General features: G+C 35.5%; 1 protein-coding gene across 1 annotated transcript; it reads left to right on the forward strand.

Moving 5' to 3' along the window:
• Positions 1–3,708: 3,708 nt before the first annotated feature.
• LOC144970105 (small ribosomal subunit protein eS1-like) lies at positions 3,709–17,958 on the forward strand. The gene is made up of 7 exons (XM_078909334.1): positions 3,709–3,857; positions 9,437–9,540; positions 11,823–12,010; positions 12,570–12,695; positions 13,174–13,256; positions 17,031–17,140; positions 17,791–17,958. Exons 1-7 carry the CDS (start codon positions 3,796–3,798, stop codon positions 17,913–17,915), a joined length of 798 nt encoding a protein of 265 aa, XP_078765460.1. The 5' UTR covers positions 3,709–3,795; the 3' UTR covers positions 17,916–17,958.
• Positions 17,959–18,529: the final 571 nt, after the last annotated feature.

An 18,529-nucleotide genomic window follows, 5' to 3' on the forward strand; every position in this document is an offset into this window, starting at 1 on the left:
TACGTATTTGATTTTGAAATCCCCCACTCAAAAACAAACCATCATCTTTACTCTTTCTTCCCCTCCACCACCCGACTTTGGAACTCCCTATCGTTACCTTACATAAAAACATCAACGACCCAAACTCACCCATCACCAGCGGCGTGGCGTATTGACGGCATATGGTGGTGCCATGATTAGAAGAAGAAGAAAAATTCTTAAACAGTGAACAAGATTAAGAGGAGAGAGCACATGTTAAAAACTCTCTTTTTTGGAAGGGTGGGGGGAGGGTCGATGATTTCTACGAGTGTACAAAACTCACAAAAACAAATAATTCATGAAAACAACAAACCACAACACTGAGATACAAGTCCCGTGTGAAAAGGTCTTTGTAATTATTCTTTGTCAACCATTTAAAGGATTGGATTTGGTAGATAATGCAATCAATATGTGATAAATGTAAATCAAAAGAGAAAAAAAAAAACCTATGACAGAAATTACTTACTTTTAGTACTTGTAAAGAAAATCTGCACGGCGATGTTTCATCTCTGCAAATCTTTTTATAATTTGTTTATTGAAATCTGGAATGGCATTTGGCATCTATTTCAGCTTTGTGAATTGACAGAATCATTAACGACTTTAACCGCTCCTGTTTCATTGAATTTCGCAAGAAATTTTTCACTCTTTTAAGGGTGCTAAAACAACGTTCAGGAGGTCAAGAAATACGATGGAAGTGGTTAAGGTCACTATAGCCTATAGATGTCCATGATTTGTCAGTGTTTGTTGTATCTGTAAAAAGTAGACAATAAAAACAAAAGAAAGGTGGTTTTTTTTTCTAAACTAACTGTGAGCCATTCATGCCTGTCATACAATGTCACTGAAAAAGAGCGTTTTCGAGATTTCCACACCTGTGTTAATTCAAAATCAGTTGGTTGGTGAGGAACTAATCTTTTTATTTCTAATTTGTCATCTAGTGTCGATCTCCCAAACGGTCGGTGGAGTAAAGAGTCAACTTGATTCATTGCAATTCATTGTTTAACAAAACAAAACTTCTAAGTATATCTCAAATAATGGAAATCAGTGGAATACGATTAATGATTGCACAAATAAAAGGTAGATTCAGATCTTAAAGCATCACAAAGAAAAAATCACTCCACTTAAGTACTTAAGAAATCAAAAAACACACCAAAGTATAACTGTTGACAATCTTCGCTTTCTTTCTCTGACTGACACAAATACACACACACAAGCACACACACACACACACACACACACACAAATAAACACTCATACACACGTAACCATCGACTCGGCACTACAAGCAAGAAAAATGTTGGTAATTTAGTCCCCAATGCTTCGTGTTGCAAAGAATTACTTTATTCAATAATCGTGAAAAAGAGGTGGGGGGGGGGGGGGGGGGGGAGGGTGATTTTGATATGTCATATTTTTAAGTTTTATGTTGTTTTTCTTTGCTGCTCAAAAATAAACTTAACAATGGTCAGTGTTTTTGACAGTTAATGTAATATTTTGGATGGCCGAAGTTACCCTAATTATGACGTCCAACGGTGGAGCTCTCAGATCCTGGCACAAGTCGAGGGTTTTTCCGCTATTTGAAGATAGTATAATTCGTCCCAGTTTCTCGCTCAATCAGCTGTCGCGATACTAATGGATAGAGCATTAACTGGAGCTCGGATTGCTTTTCACCACGGTGTTTATTCAGTCGCGAATTCGCGCAGTGATGTCACCAACACACGAGTCGGCGCAGTGCGTGATTCGGAATCTTGAATAGAGTGGAGACTAAAAAGGCAGTATGTTGTTGGCGAGTTGGCGAAAGACAGTGGAGTTAAAATTTCTCAGTTGTATTTTTAATTAAATTATGCCGTTAATGATTTTTAAAAGATTGGTGTGGTGCCTGGCACCATTCGATCCAATGGCCCCACGCCACTGCCCATCACCATCCCAAACTACATATAAAGCAAATCAGATAGAATGCACCACAATACATACAACCATTTACAAGTATAGACATAGACAAACACAACTTTTTCCTACGAACAATAAATGAGTGAAATGTCCTGCCACCGGACATAATGAACGTTGAATGCTTGGAAACTTTCAAAACAGTTTTGAATGCATTTGCTCGTCAAAGTAATATGTGACTGTTCCCTGTTTTGATTGGACTGTAGCTGAACATTTGCAGTGATGGGCTCGTGGGGCCTTTTGCAAATACAATCCATTGAAGAATGAAGATGATTTGAATAGCACCTTTACGCACAAATCGTTCCAATTAAGCAGCGTTTCAATTAACCGATTTCAATCTATCAAGACTAAACTAGACTATTATGGTAAATACAACAGATTTTAAGTTCATCCTCCGTTTTCATAACATTTAATATTACAAGTATATAGGCATAATGCTAGAAAAGAATGAGTGATCATATCTAATGACCACATATTCCTATAATGAACTGTGAACACGCCTTTCCCAAATACAGGCCAAATGAATCGAAGACACATGAATCCTGTTTCACCATAGACACCATGGACAAGAACCCGAGACGGCAGAGCATCTAGTCGCAAGGTGTGTTGTGACGATGCTACCAGGCGGGTTTGCGACGGTGCACGAATGCGGACCGGACTTTGCTGATTGGGTCGATCGTCATAACATAATAGTGTGAACCACAAGAGGCTGCTGCTACCATAGACTACAACACATTGTAATCATCGCGGCTTTAAAAGCAAATAAATCATTGCATCGTTGTACGAGCTCATTATTTTTCTTGTTTTCCCTCCAATAATTATTTGTTTTCCCTCCAAGACGGTTAAAGGGTTTAAGAATATATAGGTACACCTATTAAAAGAGAATGGGTGGTGATAGGCTTGATGTCATTCTTGATTTATTAATTTGAAGACGCGGGATGATTCCATTATTGTTATTATCGATAGAGATATTTATATTTTTAATTTCTTGAAAATATTTGTTTACAATGTTCTGAATGTGTGAAATCGTTCATATTAACCGATTAACCAATTAACAATTATATTTGAATGTTAATTATATTATAACAAAATTCTATCACCGATAGATCTTTCCAATTATAGCCGGCCGTTTCGATAAAGTGGCATTCCAATTGCTGGCTTACTACTACTACTACTACTACTACTACTACTACTACTACTACTACTACTACAACTACTACTAATAATATAATAATAATAATAATAATAATAATAATAATAATAATAATAATAATAATATAATAATGATAATAATAAATAATAATAATAATAATAATAATAATAATAATAATAATAATAATAATAATAATAATAATAATAATAATAATAATAATAATATAATAATAATAATAATAATAATAATAATAATAATAATAATAATAATAATAATAATGTTATCGTAAATTTACAGAATCTCTCGCTAACTATTCCAGTCGAATATTAACACAGACATGTGGGCGTTAGGAGGAGTTGGAGAGGCAGAGGATGGGGAAAGAGGAAGAGTAGGATGAAGACATTGGGTGAAGAGCAGCAGAAGGAGAGAGAGGGGTTGAAAAAACGGTAAAAAATTTCAGATTTAAATAACAACACATACATGTAAACGACATGATGAAATCTATGTTCGATATTTTAAAATATCGATATTATCATTTATCCTTGAATTTGTAACAGAGAAGTAAGGAGAATTTGAATATCGATTAAATAATTGAATATAATCGATATAAGCAGTCGCTTGTCTTGTTGTAGGCTAGTCTACTTTCGGATATAAACTTCCTTTTTCCCATAACAGCTTCAACAATGGCTGTCGGCAAATCTAAACGCATCACTAAAGGAGGCAAAAAGGGTGGCAAAAAGAAGGTGTAAGTGTTCCATAAATGTCTAAAATTATTTTTTAAATATTTGTTTATTAAATTATATATATGGTTAGTTTGGATTATTTTGAATGTCCAAGATATTCCAAGATTGAATTGACGTTGTTGCAGTATGAAACGTAAACAAACCAACTCCATTGGTTCATTGATGGGCTGATTCACGAACAGCCTTTTCAGTGTTTTCAGTGAATTAAGAGAATGCCAGTATTGTGCGTTATTTTTCTTATGTTGCGAACGATTGCATCAAATAGATCTGAGCTCAAAATCTCAAATGAAACAGTTACTAGAGAGGTGGGCCTTTGGCCTACCAACCTCCGCTGCACGTCCAACTCGCCTTGAGCATGCATTCACGTAAAATATAAAGATTTTTTTTAAAAACCTACCTCTGTTTCAAAAACTAGCATCTTTCACCTGTCTAAGAAACATTTTGATTTTTCAGAACTTTAGTTCGTTAAAAAATACCGGCCAATCTGACCCGTTGAGTCGAATGAAAACGAAATTTTGTTGTTTACACGGTTCAAAGGAAATGCCGTAAATAAGCTTTCATGGACTTCCTGTGTTGTTTTTACAGTGTCACGTGACCGTTTTGAGAAATTTGTCGTCTGCTACAAATAATTAGACCGGTAGGGGGTAGATATTTTCGTTGGAGCAGAGAAAAAGTGAGTATTATTTCTTGGACTTGTAGAGAGGCCTAAGGTCCACCAGCAGTCAAGTTTATTGAATAAAAGAAAAAAAAAGGCCTTTTTACTGCACTAATGCACCAAATTGCATACCTATCTATGGACACTTTGTTCCGTATCTTTTTCCCAATAAACTTTTTTAAAAACCTGGGGCCAGGGTTGCTAGTTTGGCCTCCTGGTGGCCAAATTTGAGAAATTTGGCCTTTTCCCAAGCCATTTGGCCTCCCAAAATTTGGTTTGGCCACTTGGCCTCCTGTAACCAACTTTTTGGCTTCCTCTGACTTTCCCCGTTATATCGTTTTACTCTGGTACCGGTAAAACTTATTTTATTTGGCAATACTACTAAATATCTAAATGCAACACGTGCTAACGCCACAGATTGCATTTGCTAATGCTTCTATATATACGAATTTTCCTTATCCTATCTAAATTGTTTAACAAATCTAAAGAGTTTTCGCGAGGCTAAGGTGGGTTTGGTGGTATTTGGGCTCCTGCCGAGGAATCTGGCTTCTTGTAGGTAGTTGCATGAAAATTTGAGATTGCAGCAATTGTTTTCAAAATAGTCTCATGCTATTCTGCAAGAAATACACTTTTCAATGGTACCAAAATTATGACAATGTGACAATTAGAACCAAAGTTACGGGATTATTAGTCCGCAAAAGTGGACCAAAATACTTAATATAATTTAAGAGGAAAAAAGAAACTAAAACTGTGACCAGAGAGCAACCGAAAAGCGGGGGAAATGGAAAATCACGGTTATTTGGGGTGGAATACATATAAAACCATATATCAAAATGATCGCAAAGGAAAGACGAAGCAAATTTTAAAAAAATTAAATGATTATTATGCAATATTATGCAACGTCATGCAATTACATAACCCTAGAAAATGAAAAAAAAGACGCGAGGAACGGATAATAACTTTAAAAACAGATTTGAGGGTGGTCTTCTTCCAGAGCATGCTTACAATACTATGGCTATGATTAATTTTGAACACAAAAATTGTTAAAACAAGAGGAAAGGAGCGTAAACGTATGAATTTAGACACTAAAGTTGTGTCCTTGGGGAAGGCACTTAATATTTGGCATTGGCAAATGAGCAACAGACGAAAGATGACTGGTATTCGGAGAGAAGAAAAAAAAACCAAAAAAACAATGAACAGGGCTAGAAATAAAGTTGAACAAGTGTCAGTAAATGCAACTTGCAAATGTACTGCCCAATGTTTTTGCATCCTTGGACAAGACATTTGGGCACCAACAGTACTCGGGAGAAACAAGCTTGCCGCTTTATATATGCAAACATGGTCAGTGATAAAAATGCAAAATTAAAAACAAGAACTACATAAGAGTGGTAGAGAAAACTTAACCTGAAAATGCAAAATTGAATATTACGTAACATATTACATAATAACAAACAATAAGCCGATAAATACCGACACTTTGCAAACTTTCTGCAACATAGGCATGTCATATATCAAACTGAACATCTCGAAGAGATGTATCATATGACTAACTATTAAACTACATTAAAATTGAAATGAACTTTAGAAAATTTGATAATTGCTTTGCATTCAACATCACTAAGAGAACAGATTAAAGGGTACTCACGTACTGACTCGCTTAAATCCATAAGATGGCTGATATGTGGCAAAAGACAGAAGACAACAAAATCTAGGCACTCTGGGTTGTTGGCTGCATGGAATGTAGACACAGGCAATATCCAGGTAATGATACTGAATAAATACATCGAAGTCCAAGCAATGATACAGAAGTAGTTGGGGGAGACTGACGATCGAATTCATGTTGTTACTTCAATTTCATATTTAAAATACAAGGCAGATTATTGGAGCTGGAGGAGGCAGTCGACGGGAGTTGGAGGTGGCAGACAATCAAATTCATGTCGTTATTTCAGTCTCATATTTAAAAATACAAGACAGACGACTGGAGTTAGAGGCGGCAGACGACTGGAGTTGGAGGTGGCAGACAATCAAATTCATGTTGTTATTTCAATTTCATATTTAAAAACACAAGGCGGATTATTGGAGCTGGAGGAGGCAGATGACGGGAGTTGGAGGTGGCAGACAATCAAATTCATGTTGTTATTTCAATCTCATATTTAGAAATACAAGGCAGATTATTGGAGCTGGAGGCGGCAGACGACGGGAGTTGGAGGTGGCAGACAATCAAATTCATGTTGTTATTACAATTTCATATATTCAAAAATACAAGGCAGATTATAGGAGCTGGAGGTGGCAGACAATCAAATTCATGTTGTTATTTCAATCTCATATTTAAAAATACAAGACAGACGACTGGAGTTCGAGGCGGCAGACGACTGGAGTTGGAGGTGGCAGACAATCAAATTCATGTTGTTATTTCAATTTCATATTTAAAAATACAAGGCAGATTATTGGAGCTGGAGGAGGCAGACAATCAAATTCATGTTGTTATGTCAATTTCATATTTAAAAATACAAGGCAGATTATTGGAGCTGGAGGAGGCAGACGACTGGAGTTGGAGGTGGCAGACAATCAAATTCATGTTGTTATTTCAATCTCATATTTAAAAATACAAGACAGACGACTGGAGTTCGAGGCGGCAGACGACGGGAGTTGGAGGTGGCAGACAATCAAATTCATATTGTTATTTCAATTTCATATTTAAAAATACAAGGCAGGAAATGAAACATGAAAATGTGGTGTCATAATGAACGTCTGACTCTGAAAACAAAAAAAGTACTTCGATTATGATTAAATCAACAAAATTAAAAGTTATATAATAATTTTTGTTGTGGTAAAGAGTAAAGTAATGAATGAAATATACTTTCACTTGAATTGACTCTATCATGCTATTCTGTATTATTTGTATTGAAATTAACCACATTAAATTAAACCAACACACTTAACCTGCAGAACAAACAAAAATAAAAGATAAAAAATAATATCAGTGGAACATAATTTTTAGTTGTCCGGTATCATCCCAGTTAAAAAGTCATTTCAGTTTCAACATTCATTCATAAAATAAAACTAAAATTATGGATGGGACTATTTTCAGTCTTTTTACAGCAATTATTCAGCTTGAAATTATTTATACAAGTCACAAAAGCAAAAGCAGTCGATAGTTTACAGACTGCACTGTACACAGGAGACTCGGGATACATCGAGAGGCAATCCTGGTTGGCCGTCGCCAACTTCATGAACACGCATCGTATTTAAAGTCACTAAAAGACCCTTTCGCCAGCATCAATCACCACCAAAATTCACACAAATAGAGAAAAATGGTTGGCGAATAATATAACATTAATTAAAAATAGGTAATATAATGAAAAATGTATTTAAAATGAAGTTAAAACTTACCAAATTTTCAAACAGCTGGCATCTGAACAAAGAATGAACGGATTAAAAATCTGAAAACGCCGCCTGATGCGCTGGCTTCTCCTCTTTAAAATGAGACCGGAAGTGACGAAATTAGTGCACAGGAAGCGATTCCACGGCAATGGAAGTAAAACTATGTTCACCCGTTAACACAATTTTCACTCCAGAACCGTAACATCGATATCGGGGCTCGATCAGCGGCTCAGCCACGGGCGATGCGACTACCTAAGTCAAGTTTATTGAATAAAAGAAAAAAAAAGGCCTTTTTACTGCACTAATGCACCAAATTGCATACCTATCTATGGACACTTTGTTCCGTATCTTTTTCCCAATAAACTTTTTTAAAAACCTGGGGCCAGGGTTGCTAGTTTGGCCTCCTGGTGGCCAAATTTGAGAAATTTGGCCTTTTCCCAAGCCATTTGGCCTCCCAAAATTTGGTTTGGCCACTTGGCCTCCTGTAACCAACTTTTTGGCTTCCTCTGACTTTCCCCGTTATATCGTTTTACTCTGGTACCGGTAAAACTTATTTTATTTGGCAATACTACTAAATATCTAAATGCAACACGTGCTAACGCCACAGATTGCATTTGCTAATGCTTCTATATATACGAATTTTCCTTATCCTATCTAAATTGTTTAACAAATCTAAAGAGTTTTCGCGAGGCTAAGGTGGGTTTGGTGGTATTTGGGCTCCTGCCGAGGAATCTGGCTTCTTGCTATAGCTAGTTTGGTCTCTTACTCAAAAATGATCTGGCAACCCTGCCTGGCTAGGCGGAACCTTGATAACAGAAACGGGGCCCACACGATTTCGCGAGGAATTAATCATGAAAACAATTAGGATATAATTTCAACACAACTTTTGAAATTCATCAAGGATTGTCCATTACCGAATGTTTTTTGATAGAAAACAAATGCATCTTCAAATCTAAACTGCTTTTGACGGTAAGCGGTAAGTTTTTATTTTTCTGTCCAAACGAATGATTTGTCCTGGTTATAGAAGCTAAGTATTGGTAACACCGGCTCAGCTCTCTACTGTTGTTACAAGTTACCACCAAAAAAAAAAAAAAGTACAAAGTCCAGTCTACAGCAAGTGACCAGACTTGACCAGTGTCAGTGACAGTATGATGGTCAGTGTCAGTTCAATAAGCCCTTGCATTACCGTTGCACGACGAACATGTCCTAGTTTGTGAGCCCTGTCATCATCACTCTGAACTTGAACCACAAGAAACAAGAAGTAGAAGTAGAAGAGGCTGAGATTTACTGAGAAAAGTGAATTAAATTAACTCCTTCCATGGCAGTTCCACCATCACTAAACTGCAACCATTGCCATTACCACATCATCGGCTATCGTCATCATAACTACGCCTTACTTCCCGACCACCATCCCATCATCATTGCCACCATCACATTATAAAATTCAAATTCAAACATGTATCTGCTACCTTTGCCGAGTTGAATTGACGAAGTGGTGACATAATATCAGTAGCTGAGTTTCATTTCTTTTTCTTTTTCTAGAATCGACCCTTTTAGCAAGAAAGAATGGTACGACGTTAAGGCACCTTCTATGTTTAGTGTGAGACAAGTTGGTAAAACCTTGGTGAACCGTAGTCAAGGAACAAGTGAGTACAATTTTTTTTGAAAGTTTTCATTTTAGATTTTTCCTACACAAGATTAGGTACCTACCTACTTTGGTAAACGTCCGTTTGGCACTCAAGCAGTGAGCTGATAAATGGCCTAGTACAAGTGGCTGTCACCTGATTTTTAGGACTTTTGAGTGATGAGTCAGAAAAAAATCCACATCTTTTTTGTTTATACATGATAAAAATTTTTTTGTGAAAAAAAACAAAAGAAAAAAACCCAAACATAACAAAAGTTATGTCTTTCTCAATGAAGTAAACTAAAAAAAACCCAAAAAAAACTTATGTCCACAATGGGAATCGAACCCAGTAGGCTTTCAAGGTTAGAGTCTGACAGCTTGTCCACTGTGCTACGGAACAACCTGACAGTTCATCACGTTTAATAAGGTCTTTCTAAAACATTATTTTACCTTCAATGCAACTTCTATTTTCTGGTTTTATATTTCGATCTTTTAGATTATTAACTTTTAAATTAGTCATCCTACAGATGTCACAATATAACTTTTGCCATGTCCAAATACAGAAACACAATATCGCAGATGAAATTGGGTGGAATGCGCATGCATAACGGGAGGTGCATAAAAACGATCAGTTAAGATACACCGTCAACGGAGGTGCATAAAAACACTACGTTGTTTAGATCAATGCCAATTTAGTTTCTCTTTTGACCATGGATAAAATAGGGTATTATTTAGCTGTGGATAATGAAAAAATCAGTAATTGGTAAATCAAAATTCCTATTTTAATTTAACATCTTAACATTTTAATAAAATCTAATTCAGGGCAGTCATACATTGTGGAGAGTGTTGACTCTGAATAACTATGTACAGTTATTGAGTGTCGAGTATCGTTAGGGACTTTGGTAAACGTCCATTTGGCCCTCCAGCAGGGAGCCGTAAATGGCCTAGTGGCTGTGACCTGATTTTTTGGACTTTTGAGTGATGGGTCTCAGAAAAAGATTCATAGATGTTTTGTTTATGGATGGATTTTAATAATTTATATCTTAATTTCTTCAAGAGGAATTACTCGTTTGTTGTAGTTTATTTTAGAATCAATGACAATTTAGTATATCTTTTGATTATGGATAAAATAGGGTACAATTTAGCTTTGGATAATTAAAAAAAAATAGAAATTGGTAAATCAAAATTTCATGGTGGCACGTTTAACATCTTAACTTTTTTTATAAAATTAAATTCAGGGCAAAGCTGTAAACCGCATCCATGAAATTCGTTCCAGCAAAATCCTTACTCAAATCTTAGCGGTCATTTTAGACCAGTTTTGAAATCCAAATGGTGGCTTTAAACTAACATAACTTTTCTTCTGCTTGTCTGATTTTCACAATTTTGGTATCATTAGAATCGTGTTGAAAAGCACTTTATAACGATATAGGTTTCATTGAGCTCAATCCTAGTATCGTGTTGGGTTCTTGTGAACTGAGTAATTTTCCTTTGGAAGTGTCAATTGCCAAGGAGTGAGGTGAGTCCTTGGTAGTTGACGGTTCATCAACCGGAACTCATCAGCTGCATGTGGTGATTTCAGTCGAGTCTCTATTTGCTCGCATACGGATCTCTAATTCCGTCACTTTTCTAATCATCCATTCCTTGTCAATTGTTGTGGAAAGGACCGAGTCTACATTTGTTTTTAATTTTTATGTCTTTTCATGAATTCCAAGACGAGTTAAAATCATATCAGAACAAAATTTCGTGTTTGGATTCAGGACGAAGTGATAAATCTTGTCAAGTACTAGATTTTTTTTAAAAAGTAGGGTTTTCTTTGTTTTAAAGGAAATTATACTGCACACAAACAATTCACGTAAAAGATTTTTTCAACAAGATCAATACTTGGCATTTAATCGTAAAGAGAAAATGAATATATGACTAGGCTAAAATTATTTTAATTGTTCTTTAAAAAGTGTTATATACAATATGTGTTGATCTGTGACAGATTTCATAGTCATATTCATGTTCAACGCATCAATTAAGTAGTTTTCTAAAAGGTAGCGTTGATTTGTTGTTTTTAAAACAATTTTTTATTCATTCATGTTTGTCAATTTTTTGATTTGACATTGTCAAGTTCATTCTTGCTTTTAGTTTGGTTTTACCTCAAGTTATCAATCAGTGTTTGGAAGCTTATTTGTGAAGCTTAAATCAAGATAATAGAGTAATGTATTTAGATTGGCCAGATCTTTTCAAAATGATTTTGTAATTAGTTGGTATTTTAAATTCTTTATTTTTGAATGAAATTATAATAATTTTTTTCCCCAGAACTTGCTAGCGACAGTTTGAAAGGTCGTGTGTTTGAGTGCAGTTTGGCTGACCTTCAAAATGATGAAATAACATCCAGGAAGTTTAAACTGATCTGTGAAGATGTACAAGGCCGTGATCTTCTGACCAACTTCCAGGGCATGACTATCACCCGTGATAAACTCTGCTCTATGGTCAAGAAATGGCAGGTAAGAATCAGAGCCTTATCTGCTTTGTTTACTTTTTCAAGGCAGATCAATTCCATGTTAATTTGACTCCCCATTTCTTTTGATAACTTTTAATCTGAAGCTGTAACATAGGCCTGCCTACTTGTAAATTTTTTAAAAATGTCATTTTTAAGAGCTAAATACTATAGTCACCAAAGTTTTAAAATCAGCAACATATCCTTGCAAGGATCAAATGTTTCAAAATCCTTAAAATTATGTAGCCTGCATCAAACTTATGGAATGTTTTAATGACCATGTGATGCTCATGAAGTTCTAGAATTTTTCGTAATAGTAGGGACTTCTGTGTATCATGATAGATTATAAGAAAATTTGTGGTTATTAAGAAATTCTGTTCCCCGTTTAAGAAAAATAATGTTTTAAAAATTTTGTTTTTGTTTTTATAATAGAAAATACAGCTATTTTCCTGCATTTGGCTGGTCAAGTGAGTGTGGATATCTATTGCAGTTAATCCATTTAAGTCTCCGGAAAATAAGCGAAGATCTCATGATTGTTATGATTTTTTTTTTTCTACTTACACTAGACAATGATTGAGGCCCATGTGGACACCAAGACCACTGATGGGTACTTGCTCAGAGTGTTTGTCATCGCTTTCACCAAGAGGAGACAAAACCAAATCAAGAAGACTAGCTATGCAAAGCAGTCTAAGGTAAACATGAATGAGTATTCAAGTTTTTCTCAACTCGTCACTCTGAATTATTGTGTTTTGTGGAGTTCCATGAAAAAACATAATTGGTTTTTCATGGTTTAAAAATAACAACAAACCCTCTCCTACCAATTCCAAGAAAATCTTTGCTTTGTTAAGATGCAACCAATTTTCTTAAATTTTGTTTTAGCTATTAAGATCTTTTTGTGTTAACAAACTTATATGTATATAGCTTTTACTTGTCCCTTTAAAATGTAACATAAAAAAATTTAAGATGCTACCACTGCATCTCATAAATTGTAACAATTTTCAGCAACTACGCAACCCAAATCGAGATCCACTGATTTCCATGAGGTCAGCATTACTACATTCATATTTCCTTCCGATCGAATAGTCACATGTCTAATGCATGATGTTGTATATTGCATGACGTATAAGGTGTGTAAGGAATTTTGAAAATGATTTCTAAATCTTCCTCCAGGTGAAAGCCATTCGCAAGAAGATGGTTGAGACTGTTACCCGTGAGGTATCAGCCCATGACATGAGGGAGGTGGTCAACAAATTGTGAGTGAATGTCTTATTTTATTGTATTTTACTACCGTTACTGGTTGGCAGTTGTGTTTCCTCCATTTTTTTCATTCCATAATATTAATTTAAAATTTCACTCAAGATTAACAGTATTATCCATGAAATTGATAGCCTCTGATGATGTCAACACACTTACCTACATTATCAGAAATTGTTGATGATACATTTTGTCTGAAGAGGATATAGTACGTTTGTTAAAAAAACTTTTTTGTTGATACTTCTTTATTTAAAGGTTTAAGAAAATCATGTTTCCTCCTGTGCATTATTTTATTTTTAATGTTTTTTTTTTACATATTTGGACAATTTCATGCCACATTTGGCTCTTAATTGTTTAGATAATATTATTTTTTCTTAAGGTAGGACATTTCAGTCTGAGAATTTAATGGAAACCTTGATTTTATAGTTTATAGTGACATCATCATTATCTTCACAATCACAACCACCACATCATCATCTCTACCACTGCTGCTAAAACAACTGCTACTTCAACAACCACCAAAACCACATCATCTCTACCACCACTTCTACAATCACCACTACCACCTCATCATCTCTACTGCCAATACTACTATAGCATCCTCATTACTATTGTGGGACATATTGTTCCTGAAATTGAGGTTAGGCATGCCTGCTGTTGGCCTCTTAAATAGAATGCTTAGCATATAATTCTGCTCAAGATGACTCTTATTAGTGGTGGGCAGTCTTGTTATGGCTTTGTGCCATCACCAAGTCTTCTGGCCAAATGTGGTCGACAATAACTGTACAGAATAATGACACTTCGCCTGTGAGTTTGGTGTCCTCATGTGTGAGTGTTTTAAAAAAATATCAATGTAACGTTTTGTCCCTTATTTTCAAGCGTCCTGATTTTTTTACCTGTGTCCTGATTTTTTTAGACATTGGTCCTGATTTTTTGTGTAGGTAAAATGGCAGGTCTGATGCTAAGAGCTTTGTATTTGTCTGGTGCTAATCCAGTCATATTAAATATTTAAGAGATGTCTCAAAATAAAGAAATTATTTCAGTTGGAATTGATAATGTGTGTATATTTTACTGCTGGAGTTAGATAAGTTTTAGGACTTTTAAACTACCAAGATAGACTGCTCACCTTCTATTCTATTCCTCTTTGGACATGGAGCCTTAGTTTTACAAATTTTATAGCTATTGCTCCGTACAAAAGAGGATACATTATAACCACACTGTAATTCACCCAAACGTCTTCGTTTTGGATTAATCTCAGCTCTGGTTACATTTATTCCTGTAGATGGAACAAAGTTGACGTTACTAGTCTCTTATTGTTTTTTGCCATCCATGTTTAATTCTCACTAATCTGTATTAACCAGACTATAAACATTCAAGGTTCCACATAGTTTTGTGTGTTGGTCCATTATTTTTCCGGATGGAATGTTGTGAGCTTCTTAGCCAAGCAAGCCACATCATCTATAAATGTATTTTTTTCTGTTTAATGTTTGTCAAATCCTCTCGGGCATGGGACTGTAGTCTATTGGACAATGACAGATCCTGAATCAAGAGAGGATACAGAATTTGCCTGATTTTATTCACCCCAATATTGTCTTATGACATGTTGATTCATTGTCAGGCACACAGTTGCTGCTTTACATTGTGCCCACCACCTCTTGTTCAATTATCACTTATTGGACTTGTGACGGGAATTATTTTTCTCTCTACTTTATAACTATCTTATTTACTATTTTTGTAAGCATTGGTGAATCAAAATTGGGTTACTGTCTATTATGTTGAATGCCTCTGATGATGTCAACTCACTTACCTACATTATCAGAAATCATTGTTGATTGCTTTGATCTGAAGGGGCTTCAACTGAAACATTAGTCTTGAGATTATATTACGGTATAATTTCATATTAAAGTTTTTTGGTTTTTTAAAAACATTTTTTGGAATATGTGATCTTTAGAACAAAACGGAAAAAAAACTTTGCTGGCCATGACAGACCTTTCTAATATTAAGAAAAATTCTGAGAATTACGAAAGTTTGGCTCCGATTTTAGAACTTCATAAGCATCTCTTAAGTCATTAGTGGTTATTGAAAATGAAAGTTGATGACAGATTACGTAATTTCAAGGGTTTTGAAGTGTTGTCTAATCCTTGTGTTGGTAAATTGTTGATTTTTATAGTTGACTATAGTGAGTACAATTTTTATTTCCTAAAATGTACAAATTTTTAACATTTCAAGTAGGCAGGTCTGCCATTGAGTAGAAGATCATCCTGATGACAATTACTGCTGCAGGCATGCCTACTGTCCCGCAAATTTGAAATAAATTCACAACTGTCTCAGTAATTACTACGGAAGTTTACTTTTTGTACCGGGAATAGGAACGTCGACCATTATGTTCCCTCCTGGAATAAACATGTTTATGCCATCATGAACTACTGTGACATCATCATCATAATCATCTCTACAACAACCACATCGTTCCTACCACCGCCGCTACTACGTCAAACACCACCGCCATATCATCTCCACCACTACTACAACCACCACCATCACATCATCTCTACCACTACTAATACAACCACCACCACCACCACCGCATCATCATCTCTACAGCCAATACTACAACAGTAGTCACCACTACTACAACAACCACATGACTATCCTGCCACATTTGAGGTTTTATCCGTAAAATGTCCCTGAGATTGAGGGTAGGCATGCATGCTGCTGGCCTCTTAATCCTAAGAGCTTTGCATTTGTTTGATGCTAATCCAGTCATATAAAATATATTTAGAGATGTCTCATAAAAGAGGAATGATCTCAGTTGCAATTGATATAGTTGTGTGTGAATATTTAATTACTGGAGCTAGATAAATTTAAGGACTTTTAATCTACCAAAATAGACTGCTCACCTTCCATTCTGTTCCACTTCGGACATGGAGCCTTAGTTTTACTAATTTTATGGCTATTGCTCCGTACAAAGTAGGATACATTATAACCACACTGTAATTCATCCAAACTTCTTGGTTTTGGATCAATCTCAGCTCTGGTTACATTCTTTCTTATATTTATTCCTGTAGATAGAACAAAGTTGGCGTTAACTCGGGTCTTTGTTATTGTTTTTTGCCATCCAATATTACGAATAATTCTCACTAAACTGTATTAACCAGACTATAAACATTCATGGTTACACATAGTTTTGTGTGTTGGTCCATTATTTTTCCGGGTGGAATGTTGTGAGCTTCTTAGCCAAGCAAACACACATCATCTATAAATGTATTTTTTTCTGTTTAATGTTTGTCAAATCCTCTCGGGCATGGGACTGTAGTCTATTGGACAATGACAGATCCTGAATCAAGAGAGGATACAGAATTTGCCTGATTTTATTCACCCCAATGTTGTCTTATGACATGTTGATTTAATGTCGGGCACACAGTTGAATGCATGATAGCTGCTAACTCCATGTTTTTAAATTAATAAACTGTAAAGTTCTTTAAGCATTGTCTGTCATAGGAACAATTTAAATTTAAATTTCCTTCCATCATTTAGGTCACCTCAGATATAATACTGTTGAGGTAGTAGGTCACATTTCCAAAAGTTTCAGCTGTTTTGAACTTGTTGGACATAAAGTTAAGGCATTAAAAAAATAATAATTTTGGCCTAGCCTACTTGCACCCATGTATCTAGGATGAGTGCTATGTATAAATGCAAATTTTTTATTTTTCTTCTATTCTTATGACATTGATATGATAATGTTGATTAAATCTTTTTTTCTTTTCCAATAGGATCCCTGATGCCATTGGTAGAGATATTGAAAAGTCTTGTGAACGCATTTTTCCAGTCCATGATGTGATGATTCGTAAGGTTAAGATCGTCAAGAAACCCAAGTTCGATAGTGAGTTTTTGATACACCTTTTGCTAAATATCAGTTTGTTCTTGACCTGATTTGAGAAAATTTAAGTTCATAAATTATGCTCTTTTCACTGTTCAGTGGCCTAACACATCCCTGTGTTACTATTTTCACACAGCCTTCATGAAATTATTCCAAAATCTTTCATGCTCATAAAATAAAGTAACCAGTTGGCTTAGCAATAAATTTCACTATTTGTCAAAGCCAATTTTGCCTACTGTTATGCCAGACTTAAGGTCATGGAAAACTAAAATTATAGGCCTGAGGAAGAACGTTAGGGAAGAAGAGGTTTAGGGCTGGTTATTACTCATTACTTACTGTACTTATGGCTTTAAATTGTAAATTAACTGGTTGACTATGTTTCTATGAAAGTTTAATTTTGATATAATCATTCAAAAATTCCTGTTTCACTTTTGTCACTGTCATTACATGCTCCATTTGTGTGAGGATAGGGATAATATAGTAAGTTTGCACATAGCTCTTTGAGTTTTTATATGCACTTGATGAAAAACAGAAACTGGGGAAACAAGTCTTTGTGGCAATTTTGAGACGGCAAGTCTGTTGTCTTAGTCCTGTGAGTTATATTGTTTTTCCAATCCATCTAACTTGCTCTTTCAATATAAATTTTTTTTCAGTTGCCAAGTTGTACGAGCTTCACACTGAAGGTTCTGGAGAGGCAGGTGCCGCCGCCGATGGCGAGGCTGGAGACAAAGTAGCAAGAGCTGATGACTATGAGCCACCTGTTGTAGAAGAGGTTTAAGGGTTCTATGAGTTATTTAAAGGAATAAATGAATTCACTCCTATGTCTTGCTCTTTGTTTTTGTTCATTTGTGCGCAAGAGGGTTAGGTTGGGAGAAGTCGCCATCTTAACCCATAGAGGCCCGGTGTTTACTAAAAAAAATTCCCCTGAGGCCCAGTGTAAGGGGCATAACTCTTAACAAAAAAAATACCAACACAAAGTTAAAAAAATATTAAACGAGAACCAAATGACATATATAATTTTAATTCTTCCTTTTTATAGCCAGATAAATTTGCTTTCGAATGATATATAACATGACATGTTTTGATTTCAATAAATTGGGGAAAAAAAATATTAAAAAAAAAAAACTCGTTCCCCACACCCCCATTCCCGTCATTTTTGTCAATCTCGGACTCCGATTCAGTGTCCGAATCACCTTGATCGGGTGCTAACGCCTCGTCTTGTCCACCCCCACCATCGTTTACATCTTCTCTTTCTAGTTCGATATCGCTTTCATTTCCAAAATCCTCTTCATCGTCTACACCACTCTCCAAAACATCATTTCTAGCGCCACGCAACAAACTCGTGAGGTACGGGGATGCCATTTTTCTGAATTCGATTACTCACTTGCTATC

Source organism: Berghia stephanieae, chromosome 4 (assembly GCF_034508935.2).
Source record: "Berghia stephanieae isolate SIO BIC M18660-M18661 chromosome 4, UCSD_Bste_1.3, whole genome shotgun sequence".
Taxonomy (NCBI): domain Eukaryota; kingdom Metazoa; phylum Mollusca; class Gastropoda; order Nudibranchia; family Aeolidiidae; genus Berghia; species Berghia stephanieae.